A 13,359-nucleotide genomic window follows, 5' to 3' on the forward strand; every position below is an offset into this window, starting at 1 on the left:
TGGTGGGTGTGTTGACTGAGTCGTGGGCTGTTGAGATGTTGAAGTTAAAGGCTGACTGATAACCCCCCCAAAAAAAGAAGAGCTGACATGCTGGTTTATGGGGATCCACACGGAACTGGGAATGAATTAAGATGGATAGTTGTGTTGTCACCGTACTTACAACAAACAACAGAGTGTGGGCACACCTCTGGACCTCCTGTGACATGAGAATACAGTGCTTTGAGTGGGTATCAAAAGTCTACACAACTTGGTTGGAATGCCAAGTTTTTTAGGAGAACCAAGACAAATCATTTCAAAATCTTTTCGTGTGGACTTTTCATATCCACTGGTCCAGGTGACAGAGAGATGGACAAAAGGCATTCCAGAAAAATGGGCCATGCATAAGACAAGCAGATCCGAACAACCAAAAGACCAACAATAATGTTAACCTGAGTGCAATAACCACTCAGCGTGAATACAACCAACTTACGATTTGATAGGAGTTTTCTTCTTTTTGGCCGGTTTGTTCTGATTTTGATCTTCCAGCTCCCCGATATTGTCGTTATCATTTTCCATGTCATCATTTGATGACATCTCGAAGGAGGCCGAGGCCTTCGGGGGTGAGGTTGCCATCTTGTTGGAGGACTTAAAAGGGTCGACTATGGAGTCGTCAAAATCAAAACTGTAGTTAGGCCCAGATGCTTTCGGAGAGTTGGCTACGGCTGTCTTGGTCAAAAATGGATTGAAATTTGGATCGTCCCATTTATTTGACTCAAAGTCATAAGAACCTCTGGAAATGGGCTTTTCCTCTTCGTTCCCATTGTGTTCTGCTGGAAGGTTATTGTCCAGCTGCTCGGTCTGTCCCGGGTGGGCCTTCTTTAACCCAGACTTTGGTTTCCTCAGGGGCATCTTGGCACCAGGTTTTTTGCCCGGTTTCTTTAGTGGGGGAGACGCTCCGTGTGATGCCTCACTATTCTCTTCTGAGTAATCAAACTCCAGCCTCACAGACTCCCGCTTCGGTAGAAGAGGTTGCTCTTCTGGCTTGGTAACTGGTGCCTCTGCAGAAGCTGGATGAGGAAGCTGACTGACAGCAGGGATAGGGGGACTCTCTGGCGGGGAAACAATGGGGGCGCATGCAAGACCTTTCCGGCCAAGAACAGGAGAGTTGGCAATCTTACTCCCACCAGTCTTGAATGGGTCTATGCTCTCAAAGTTCTCTGGATCCCATTTGTAGGAGCCACTGGGAGGGTTGGAGAGGTTTTCTGTGACAGGAGGACTAGCTGGAAGACGGTTCTCCTCCCGGCACAAGTGTAAGGCAGGGCCAGTGAGGCTGGGCTCTGGTTCTATATGAGTGTTTTCTTCTGGTAGGGGAGGTGGAGTGTCCACACGGGTTGTTCTCGTCTTTCTGAGGGTTCCTGCAGGACTTCCACCTTCTGCAGGACTTCGGCTTTCTTTTCCCTCCGGAGTCACAGTTTGATGCTTTGCTCGCTTAATGATCTCTGGGGTGCTAATTGTAGAACTTGGCTTCTCTGGGTTAGAGTTCTGCCTCAGGAGAGGCTTCTTCTTTACAGATGCAGGGCGGACTTTCCTGGGCTTGCGTAATGTCCCCGGATTGCTATCTGTGCCTACGCTGAAGGATTCCGAATGAGGGCGGAAGCCTTGTGTTGCCGATCCATCCAAGCCCGAAGTGTCAAGTTCTCCACCCTGGAGGCTGAGAGAACGAGTAAGTGGTTGACTTATTGTCTCGGAGGCAAAATGTTCGATGTTGTACGTGCCACTGGCAGCAATTGGCCTGTCCTCATCGAAAACTATTGCAAGAGGCTCAGAAATCGCGTCAGATGAGAGAGCTCTCACGGAGGTATCTTCTCCTGAGAAAAATGAAGAAAAGATCATTATGAACAGGAAATTACTTTTTAGGAGGTTGTCAATGGCTCGTGGATTTTTGCAATGCCCCTCATGAATTTCATTTTTAATGCAGAGCAGTGATTAAACTATAAAACGAATATGGTTTGATAAAGAAAATACAGGTTACTTAATTGTGGTTCATAAGATAAGATATCCTTTATTTGTCCTACGTTTGTATTTGTTTATTTATTTTAAATATATGTCGTTACTATGTGCCAAAATTCACAAATTATCGCGCCTGCTGACTTGTGCATACCAACGCAGTGCAAATCACTGAGTCAAAAATGTTTGATTAGTTCTGTTGATCCAGTCTGCTACATCTGTTAAAAAGGTATCATGGAACTTCAATTATCTTTGTATTGAACGTTGTATTGTTTAGAGGTGGGAATCGCAGAGTAGTAAGTTGAAAGTAATACAAGCACTTTATCACATTCACATCACTGTGTGCTAATCAATATTTCAAGACAAAGAATTGGCAATACGTGACATTATCTATGGCATGTACTTTGTTGATATTGTCACAGTCTTTTTTTTAAATATAAAAATATCAGTCTTGCAATTCTGCTGGATAAATTTGTTGACAAAGCCAGATCTGCCAAAATAATAATCACAATAAGAGATCATCAGTCCACCCAGACCTGTCTGGATAAAGATGAAAACGAAAAGTACTGCTTAATTCCACTAGGTGATGCAAGAGGAGCCCCTTTTTTTCCTTTTATTTGACTACCATCGTATTTTTTTTTTCCTGACCTTTGTCATCAGTGGGTATTAATTGGTTCTGTGGATCTGCGGGAGCCTTCACTGGTGTTGTCGATTCAGGAGTCTCGAATGCTCCATCCGAGTCAGAGCTCCTACGACAAAAAGACAATTGCAAACAAAGTCAATGCTGGTATGGATCATTCTGATATCACCATGATCGTGAGCTAATAGGCATTGATATTTTACCAGCCCAGTATTAGGTCAAGGTCAATCATTTTGGGTGGCAATTCGGAGGACATATATAAAATGTCAGGTGTGGGAGACAACAACAGATGTAAATACAATTGGTTTGTTTTTCAACAGCACCAGAAATGTTTCAAATGAATAACAAGTACATTGGAATCAACGCCTGAATGATCATCACTGTGGTATTCAGTAGCATGTGTCTCTCGCATCCCATCCTGTCTCACCTCTGTCTGACCAGCGCCCCTCCAGCCTTTATCATGCTGTCATGACGTGAGCTCCAGGAGAGACGCCGGAACAATCCGAAAGCTGGATCCAGGTCTGGACTGCCTGCTGCCCCTCCCAGCAGCGTGTCCCAGCCCCAGCGAGCCCACTGCAGTGGAGACAGAGCCTGCCACGCACTCACCGCCATAACGTCCAAAAGACGACAGCCAGCGTCTGATTCACAGGTAGACGCCCACTGTCTGTTCTGCACAGGATCCCTTCCACTGTGATTTTCAACATTCAGCTCTCCCCTTTCTGATCAACTGTCTCAGTCCTTCCTCATTGCTTCTCCACTGATCATCATCCGTAGCCACCGGTCAGCAGCAAAAGACGCCTTCCCATCTGAATGAGGCTGCAGACTGCTTGCACAATTTCCCTTCCCTCGCCGAGCCTTCGTCTCTTCATCGACTTTCCCCCTCCCTACACGTCTTTCTCTCCCACCACTTTACTCAATTGAGAATTCATGTACACGAACGACATTTATATTATGCTGAAATTACCATGGAGACAGACGCACCCTTTGTCTTTTTGGGATGTGGCCACTCTGACACGTGGACAATAAAAACGAAGATGAAGAGATTGAAATTGCTGTCGTCAGTACGGCCAGTGCCACACGCTTACGCTTGCTTTCCATTACTAGACACTGTGATGTGAGGTACAGTAGACGAGTGAAATAGTAAATGTATGCGATATGAATATAGTAAGAATTCTTGCTGGCGTCTTATTGAGATCTGCCATTATCCATCCATCCATCCCTTTATTAGCAGATATCTGAGCAGGCGATGGGCCAGAAGCAATGTGCATCCTTGGATTCTATGCCAGTCAGTCGCCGGGCAGATATAGACAAATAACGATGTGGCATGTGGGAGAAAGTAAGAATACCCAGAGAAAGCCCATACAAGCACAGGGAGATTCACTCAGTGGCCTGGGCCGAGATTTGTATCCACATCCTTTTGATTGTGCGGAAGCTCGTGCGACAAGAAAGTGAAATAGAAATAGTTCGTACAAGCTGATTATACCTCATTTCAATGCTCAGTTTGTCTCTATTGAGGCGCCTTCTTTTCCATGCAACTGCATAACTGAGGTTTCTATGGTAACTGGAGTTGCCGCCGTATGTTTCATGATGGTGGAGGAAAACTGTCTGGCTGCACATGACACACACATTCATGTATTAGAGACCAAGCATGGACCTCTAAAGTCCATCGAATGAATACATTTTTCAACTTCATTTTATAACTATTTTAGTACACTACACAGACGATGGAAAGTAATCGTTTTGTGCCTTAACTTTGACACTTTCTGGATTTAAAGCTATGTATTGAGCATCCGTAGTTAGTGGTACATGTGTACGTAAATCCTTTTTCATCCAACGCATGTTAACATGACTCTTACTCATCTGACAATGTCTTTAATGTTAGAATAAATCCTCGCAACGATTGAAACTCTGGACAAAAGATGCAGGGCAGGGGGACAAATCTAAATAAACAGAGCACCAGCCAATGTTGATACAAATATCTAATCGGCCTCAAGAGAGATGCCGATAACAACAGGATGGAGGAGGCATGGATACCTGCCGCTGCTCTTCACACTGACTGGCTGATCCCTCCATATCACATCTGTCCTGTGGATCCTGATGTCATTCTTCTTCTTCTTTCTGTCATTATTTCCTCACTTTTCACTGATGCCCTAGTTTACGCACTACATTATCGAACCAGCTATTCCCCCCCACTCCCATCAATCAGTCATCTCTTGTCATGTGACACTTGATACATGGCAAACGCATATGGATGGAAGTACAATATAAACATGCATTCCAGCAGATAACAGAGATAAGAAAAAAAAAATTGTCACTGCTGCCAAATTCATTGATCAATTATAAATATAAATTCAATTATCTTGAATTGATCAATTGAAATGGGCTATAAAACAGAGTAAATAAAGGTAACAAAATACATAATCTCCTGCTTTTCATTTACAAGTGGATGCACGAAATAAAATCATCTGGCTACGGATACATTTTTTTTAAGTAGATGAGACATCTATTTAAAAAATTGTATCTTGAGCCAGCTGCTTTTACCGTGTGCAACCACTTGACGAAATAAAATTGATTAAATTCCACACACCATTCTTTCTTCAGTGTACGGTTGTACAGTAATAAATTATATTGCTACATATTTTACATACATGCTTATTTGTGTGTACTGTACTATACATTAGACGGGAATCTACCAGCAGAGGGAGCTATCGTTTTGTTATTCACCTGTGCAAAAGTGCCTTGGAAAGTGATGATGATGATGACGTAATGTTTATTGCACTTCCTGTTTACAAAGAACTGCAGTAGTCATGTTGTTTACAAGTGTCATTTTATGATCCGGGCGCAGCATGAAGAGGTTTTATTAATGACTACGACGAAAGCCCAAATCAGCTGCAGCTTTGAGAGAAACCCCAGAGAATGTTTTCAACCTTTTTATACCTAGAACACAACCAAATCCAGAATAATTCTCAAAACAATGAACCAACTGGGTTCCCACTTTAAGAATGAGGTAATCCCACATAGCCTAATCTGACATATTGAGAGCAGACAGATGGCACTTTAAAAAAAAATGTATTGCATGAGCACCAAGGAGAGGGTTAAAAAGATTAGCATCGCGATAATGAGATCAGATGGATGCATGATTCAGGGACACAATTCCCAACATCCATCACAACACAACTTTTATTTTGGATTTTTTTTTTTTTTTTTTTTAAAGAACATCGGTTGTGTCATCTCAAACCACTTCCAATTTTGCTTTCCTGGGTGCTTTCTTCAGGGCCCTAACTATGAGCACGGTCAAATAAATATACATGGATGTGATGCAAAGGACAACTCACACAAGCATTCTAGCAATAAGTATTAAAGTCTTCAGCGCAGATTTAACCAAGCCTCCCTGTGATAAATCATTCATCCCTACATTAAAATGACATCTCACTGCACGAGTCCTTGCTCTCCAGTGCCCAAGTGTGTGAGCTATAAATAAAACGAAGTGGAGCGCTCTTCCCCTGTCTCTAACTCTATCATCCAGTAATATTCCGGCACACCGTGCTCCATTTCAAAACGGGTTCCTGCTCCGCGGCAACAACAATGGGGAGCAGGCTAAACGGGAGCCGGCCAGCTTGAACTCACTGCCTCCATCTGGCTTGCACGGTCTGTTTATAAATGATTCACATGTGCAAGTGACTGCGCATGTGCGCGGATCCTTTATTTACATCACAAAACCAAATGACAACAAAGATCCCTTGCCTGTACTACGGCTACATGCAGCCAAAGTAATACAAATGCAGAAAGTGGTGATTAAAACAATACATAGAAGCTTGAGACTCACATGTGTTCTTGAGTAGGACAGAAGGTCTGTCCTTGCTCCATGGATTCGTTGGCTCCCATTCTTAGCTACCTCTGCTTCCCCCCCACACCTGCGCCCGTAAGTCAGCAACTGTCCACATCCACCTGCTTCCTTCTTCCCTTTGCTGTGATCCTTGACGGCAATGTGCCAGCTCCTAACGCTGCACTGCAGAGAATAACCTCATCCTCGCATCAAATCACCGGGCAATTAAATGCTTGCCAATTTATGCAAGGCTTCCCTGAACCTCAGCTTCCACACACTTGGTGGACGTGATTCTGTTGCCATGTAGTTCATCTGGAAAATGATGCTCAAACATTCTAGTACAAAGGCTCGACTAATCCAAAATGATGCAAGAAAAAGCCAGCTTTCTTCGTCTCGCGCGTGTGTACGAGGTGTCTCTGTTTGAGCTGTGATGCTGCACACACTGCCTCCTCCCCCTTCTATTCGCTTTGACACCCCCCCCACCCTCCCCGCAGCAGCATCAGCAGATGCCTGCACCTTTAAAAAGACAAGCAGCCTTTTTCTTGACGACTACCACAGCCATGCGGTGGGGAATCAAACAATAGAACCCCCATAAACAGCTTCTTCAGCATCCTTTAGACATGATGCCTCATTCTTTTGCTTTTCCTCGCCCTAAATCCTTCCTTTTTCATCCAGAAGCTGCATCAAAAAAACACTTTCAGCCTCCTTTTCCACACAACCACAGTGTGTCAGAAGTAAACATAAGTCTCAGACATAATAGTAGTGATTTGATTTGAGTCTGGCCAATTGTGTCAGTAATTCTATACCAGCTTGCGTATAAGATCCAAATCTGTCGCTCCAGCAGCCCTCAAGTTGAACCACTCAGAATTCTATTTAAAAAAAAAAAAAAAAAAAAAAAAAAACATCCACCGAACCATCCATCCATCGTTTTGTACCACTTATCCTCCCAAGGGTCGCATGTGACCTGGAGCCTGTCCTGGCTGAATTTGGGCAAGAGTTGGGAGACGCCCTGATCTGGCTGGCAGCCAATCTCAGTGCACATATACACAAACAGCCAAACAATTTGGTCTTCAATGAACCAAACATGCATGTTTGAATGTGGGAAGAACTCAAAACTGTGAGGCGGATGTGCTAGTCACTTATTCACCATGCTGTCGCAACCAAGATCAAAACACAATGTGCACAAAACCTTTGTTACAGCTGTGCATGACACCTTGTCCCTTATCAAAGTTAAATGTGTTTTTTCTTCACCTATTTGTCGTTATTCACCTATTTGTAGACTTCAGACAAGTGAGATGTGGAAAATCTCCTTCACATCGTAAACTCATTTACAACAGTTACAATACAATTGCAATTTGACCATGGATCAGATTATTGTTTTCCAATACAAGTTTCAAAATTCAAACCCAAATGTGATTTTAAGGCTTCATTACATTGACATTTTCTAAATACATGAGTGCTGGTCCAATTTACTGCCCTCCTACAAAAAAATTGAGAGGCGTTAGAAAGCCCAGGATACTTTGATTTGTCATTTTTAGACATCTGCTGTACAATGAGTCCCGTGGGATGAAATCAGAGCAGGAACATGTTTCAAAAAGTTCCTATTGATTGTCCAAGGAGCACTGGGAAACAGGGGGGGTTCTGAAATTTAAGGAGGATGAATCAGCTGTGCATTCATGGCAAAGTGTGTGAATGAAGGCTTACTGCAACAGAAGAAACTGCCTCTAGCACTTGAAATCTTAGTAGCAGAGCTTAAGGAGTCTCACTGAAAATATGAATGTTGACATGCTGGCTGAAAAATGCAAACTCGTCAGTTGCAATGCACAGCATGCACCAGAGTGGCAGTAGTTTTGCCTGGGGAGAATAGTGGGGGGTTTGCGATGGAGACGATCCATCAATGGATGTTCAGGGAATATTAACATAATTCTGCTCTCAAATGGATCTAATGCTCGATTTTGAACAAGCCGGAGGGGACAAGAGAGAACGCCACCCCCTCTCACTGCTGCACAGATTCTAAAGCAAAATTATTGATTGGCACAGCCCTTTCCATGTTCCAAGCATGCAACAAAAGCATGTACTACAGTGATGCGCTATTCATGAATGAGCTCTTATTTATAAGCCTGGCCTTACACTTTAGCCTCATATGCAAATCAGACAAAGCAATAAAATATTCAAGGCACTTTGGAAGTAAGAGATAAAGCAATGACAGGGCTTCCTGAAAGATTTAGCTATAACATGGCCGCAGTGAAATCAAGGTCACGATGAGCAGCACTAAAAAGCCGTTTGCCACTCGCGGTTATAATAAAAAAGGTTTCCAAACAAACAGTGAAGAGGTTGACATTTGATGTCAAGGTAAGGAACTTAATCTAGTTTCATTTGTTACATGTCAACTCAGAATAATTCTACAGCATATGTGTCAAACTCAAGGCCTGGGGGCCAGATCCGGCCCGCAACATCATTTTATGTGGCCCCCCCGACAGAAAATCATGTGTGTCAACTTGCATGATCCTTGCTAAAAAAATGTACCGAAATGTCAAATTGTCATCTGTAATAAATGCTGTTGAGATTTTGCAATAATTTTGTTACCCTCACAAATAATAATGTGATAATGTGATTAAACATTTTTGTGGTTTCACTGTCATAACAGCCCTCTGAGGAAAGACCTAACTGTAAAGTGGCCCGCGACAAAAATGAGTTTGACATCCCTGTTCTACAGTATACGTAAATTCAAAGTGTATATTCAATAAACTTAAAAAGAAGCAACATACCAAGCTACCAGGAGAGCGACCCTTTCATTTGAAATTGAAAAGTGCTCACGGAGTGGAAAAAAAGTAATTGAAAGCATGAAGCTAAATCACTATGTCAGGGGTACTGGAATAACTCATAAAAAATACAACGTGTCGAGAGAGCTCGTAACGGGGTCACTGCAAAATAGTGGTGCTGAAGTGAGATCCATCCATCCATCCATTTTCCAATCCGCTTTATCCTCACAAGGGTCGTGGGGGGTGCTGGAGCCTATCCCAGCCATCTTCGGGCAGTAGGCGGGGGACACCCTGAACCGGTTGCCAGCTAATTGCAGGGCACACACAGACAAACAACCATACACGCTCACACTCACACTCACCGAGGGACAATTTAGAGAGTTCATTCAGCCTGCCATGCATGTTGTTGGAATGTGGGAGGAAACCGGAGTACCCGGAGCAGCTCAAGTGACATATAAATAAAAATCAGCTACTCTGTAACTGAAAATGCAAAGGTATTTTCGGAGAACCTTGGATATCTGGACACTGCGTTTTGAACTGACATCCGTATCCATGACATTGGTGACATTTTCCAGCAGGGAATGACAACATCAGTTTGTGTGGGAATACACTGTTCTGCTTTTAGTATACGTTGCATATCTTATCTCCATCATTTGTATTTTTTTTTTTTTACTTTTTAACCGATGTAGAGTGATATGTGACCCCTTTAGTGTGTGTTGTTTACATGTGGTAGCGAAAAGAGCAGATGAGTCAATGAATAAAGGGAGAGAGTCCATCTGGTGGAGGTAAAAAGCACTGCATGGTGTAGTGCCTTTTAACTCTCTCACAAGGAGTTAAGAGAATGCTAAAAAGAAGTACAATTTCAACACAATTTGTGTTGCTTTGAGCTCCAGGTTGAAATTGGGCATTTGAGACACACCTTTCACTGCAAGATATTCGGATATTGTACACGTAGCTCATTATGTAAATGTGTTCCATGTCAACTTATTGGATCCTACTAGGATTTGAAAAGTGAAAATCTCTCTCTCTCTCTCTCTCTCTCTCAAAATAAAGTCAACAAGAATAAACATAAAGGTAGATACACCGGCTAGAATGAAGGAGTTTCATAAACAATAAAATAGTGTCTGCAAATCTACACCGTCCTCAGTATGAACTGTATAATATGATTGTGTAAACGTCTGACATCATTCCTGATAACTAAATATCATTCACTCCTCACAACTACACAAAGGCACAATGGCACAACACCTATTTTCCATTTTTAAAACTGTATTTTTACTTTTTCTAAGTATCATATCGTCAGTATTATTTTTTTGTTGTTTTTCTCAAAACATTAAGAAAAAAAAGAACATATTTAATGCCGGCCACACTTGGCCTCCCAGCCGGCCCGCCTTTCACCCCTGGTACCCCGGGCTACGCCCCTGGTACCTTAAAGTAGCAGTAAAGTAGGCGGGTAAGCTGATGGTCAATTTTTATCAAGCAGGGTAAAAGGAGCAGCGTCAGACATGCGTACGGTTACCATCTGAGCTGAGAGCATGCATGAAAAGAAACAGCTCAAACCACATCCGCACAATGCCAACAAACTGTTTTGTGGATCTCACACTGAGCAAAAAAAAACATTAAGGGACCGTTGATACCTTGGAAGGAGGCGGCAAGATGCAGAGGTTGGGCAGGGGTTGTCACTCTGGTAACTAGAAGGTGCCAAGGGGGAGGCAGGAGCCGGAGGAAGAGGAAATTGGTGGGGAGATGCAGGTGGTGTCTTCTCTGGTGAAGGAGATGCAGGTGAAGGAGTGGGGAGCTCGGGAAGGGGAGCAGTCGGGAGGTGTCTGGGAGAACTTATGGGCAAGGCAGCGCTCCTCTCTGGTTGTTCAGTGAGGGGGGGTCTGCGGGAGGGGGAAGACAGAACGTCAACAGATGCCTCTTCTCAAGTGCTACAGACTTACCTCACTACACCTCTGTGACCTCAGCTAAACCAAATATTGACGTGAAGAGTGACAACCTTGCTCAAACCATCCCAAGTTTGGCTTTGGAATCGAACTGCAAGCAGTCGAATCCCTTTCTCCACCTTACGTTAGTCTCGTCTTTCTCGCCTTGGACAGAACGCATGAATGGAGAAGCTTGGCCAAATGTGTCATGCATGGTCGTAATTGGCCATCTGGGGGTGTGGATTTGGCCCTGATCCAGGTTCATCTTATCAAGAGCGCTAGCCTCTAATCCGACAGGCAATGCGATGGACGTGCAGGCAGCTGTTACCACTTGGGACAGGCCTGCCGCTTAGCTCTAAAAATATTCCGGGGAGACTGCAGAACTAAAACATGTTTCGGGTAGTGGATTAGCTGGGCAAGGTTGCCAGCTATATTAGGCCCCAACTATTCAGTAAAATTTCAACTTAACTTTACAGTGAAAGAGCCCTGGATTGGCCTTTGCGGTGAGCGAGTGGACAATAAAATCAGCAGTGTGCGCTCCGACAGGAACAAGGCAGTTTTAAATATGCCCTTATTTATTACTACTTCCTGTTTCAGATTTAAGAAATATACTGTACCTACGAGACTCGACCATTTTCATGCTGCTTCATCAATCTATGAATTTGAAAAATGCTACAACTCTCCAATCTAATTTGGCCCTCATGTTCCCCATGACAAATTCTTTCAATGCCAAAAACCTTTGTGCATACTGGAAATAGGCGAAGCCAAGTCACAACATTGTGTCATACAATCTGCGAGTGGCTCTCAACTCAGACAAAAACAATACAGGTAGAAAATAGATTTGAGAAAAAGTGACACTGGACACTGTGATTCTTTGTAGTGTAGATAGAAAGAATGTCAGCGGAAGAGGTGAAGTTAACAGCTGGCTCGTTTCCACATTGGCCCAGATTAAATTCCAAATCAACGTTAAATAAAGAAAAAAAGAGCAACACGGGAGAATGTGCTCCTTTTCAGTGACACTTTAACCATAGTCGAACCTTTGTTAACACCTGGACACTCTGCGGCAGTCAAAACATTTTTGTCTGTGTGGGTTGCTGGGAATCTCAACTCAACTCAACCACCGCTATACAAAGTGCTGTACGTGGAGCAAATAAAAAGAATTCATACAACAATGAAACAATAGATTAATAACGAAAACAGTAGAAAGCACAAAAAGAGTCAAACTAAAAGTCAAGTCTCATCCTGAGTCAAAAGAATAAGAATGAGTTTTAAAACGAGTTTTAAAGATGGGCAACGAGGGCTTGACGAACGATCAGTGAGGAAAACCACATTTCTTGGCTTAATGTGAGAAAGCAAACAAAGGCAGTTTCATATTAATATCTCAACAAATACACACACAAACCAGTGACAGCACTGGAATTAAAAAAACATGATCACCAATTCTGTAAAGCGCAGAGATTTAAAACATGAGCCTAAACCTTACAACTCAATCACAACTGACAGATTATCCACTCCACTTGTATCATCAGAGGCATATGCAGGTACAGTTGCCATGGCAACTCGTCTATTTACAGTTCACTGTCGCACTACGGTTAACTCCTTTTTCAAGCCAGCACATAAACGAGAAATATCATTCACATATGTTTTAAACATGAAAACACAATGCGAGGACATCTCCGCATTCTTCCTGGGACTCTAAATGTTAAAAAGGCAACAAGTTACTGTGTCGACCAAGCACCAATCATGAGCGCATATCAAGCAGGTGAGAAGGGTGAAACACATTGTAAATGTGTGAGTCATTCCAACTCTTTATCGCCTTCTGTCTCTCCGTCTTTCGACTTGACCCTCCCCTCTGCCCATCTGCCGAGGTCAGAAGAGTGCAAGAGTTACCTTCACGCCATATGCTATGTCCACCTGGAGTTACTTAAACAGCACACGCACACACCCACACACACACCCACATAAACACGTACACACACATACAGAAAAGAGCAGTTTTAAAGCGACTCACCCATATTTCTGCCATGGCAATAGCCTCACATTAAGGCTAACTAAATTGATGGAAACGCTTCTGGCGAGTTCCAAACCACCAGAGGCACTTTACAGTGTGTCCCAGGGCCCCTGCGTCATTCGCTCACTCTGACCGAGTCAGTCATGCACGCTCAGCACACGGCACATGCTCAAGTGTTTGTCTTGAACTCTGGCTTTTGTTCAACTGTC

General features: G+C 43.3%; 1 protein-coding gene across 6 annotated transcripts in view; it reads right to left on the reverse strand.

Annotated features, from left to right (window-relative positions):
• Positions 1-13,359, reverse strand: part of tacc2 (transforming, acidic coiled-coil containing protein 2) — a 45,086-nt gene that overhangs the window by 11,272 nt on the left and 20,455 nt on the right. For all 6 annotated transcript variants that reach the window (XM_019870489.1, XM_019870488.1, XM_019870493.1 and 3 more), the window contains 4 exons: positions 10,852-11,097; positions 2,635-2,735; positions 470-1,847; positions 161-196 (listed from right to left, as the gene is read on the reverse strand). In XM_019870489.1, coding sequence (XP_019726048.1) covers positions 161-196; positions 470-1,847; positions 2,635-2,735; positions 10,852-11,097 — 1,761 coding nt within the window. The remainder of the gene's footprint in view (positions 1-160; positions 197-469; positions 1,848-2,634; positions 2,736-10,851; positions 11,098-13,359) is intronic.

Source organism: Hippocampus comes, unplaced genomic scaffold, assembly GCF_001891065.2.
Source record: "Hippocampus comes isolate QL1 unplaced genomic scaffold, H_comes_QL1_v1.1 scaffold76, whole genome shotgun sequence".
In the NCBI taxonomy this organism is placed as follows: Eukaryota; Metazoa; Chordata; class Actinopteri; order Syngnathiformes; family Syngnathidae; genus Hippocampus; species Hippocampus comes.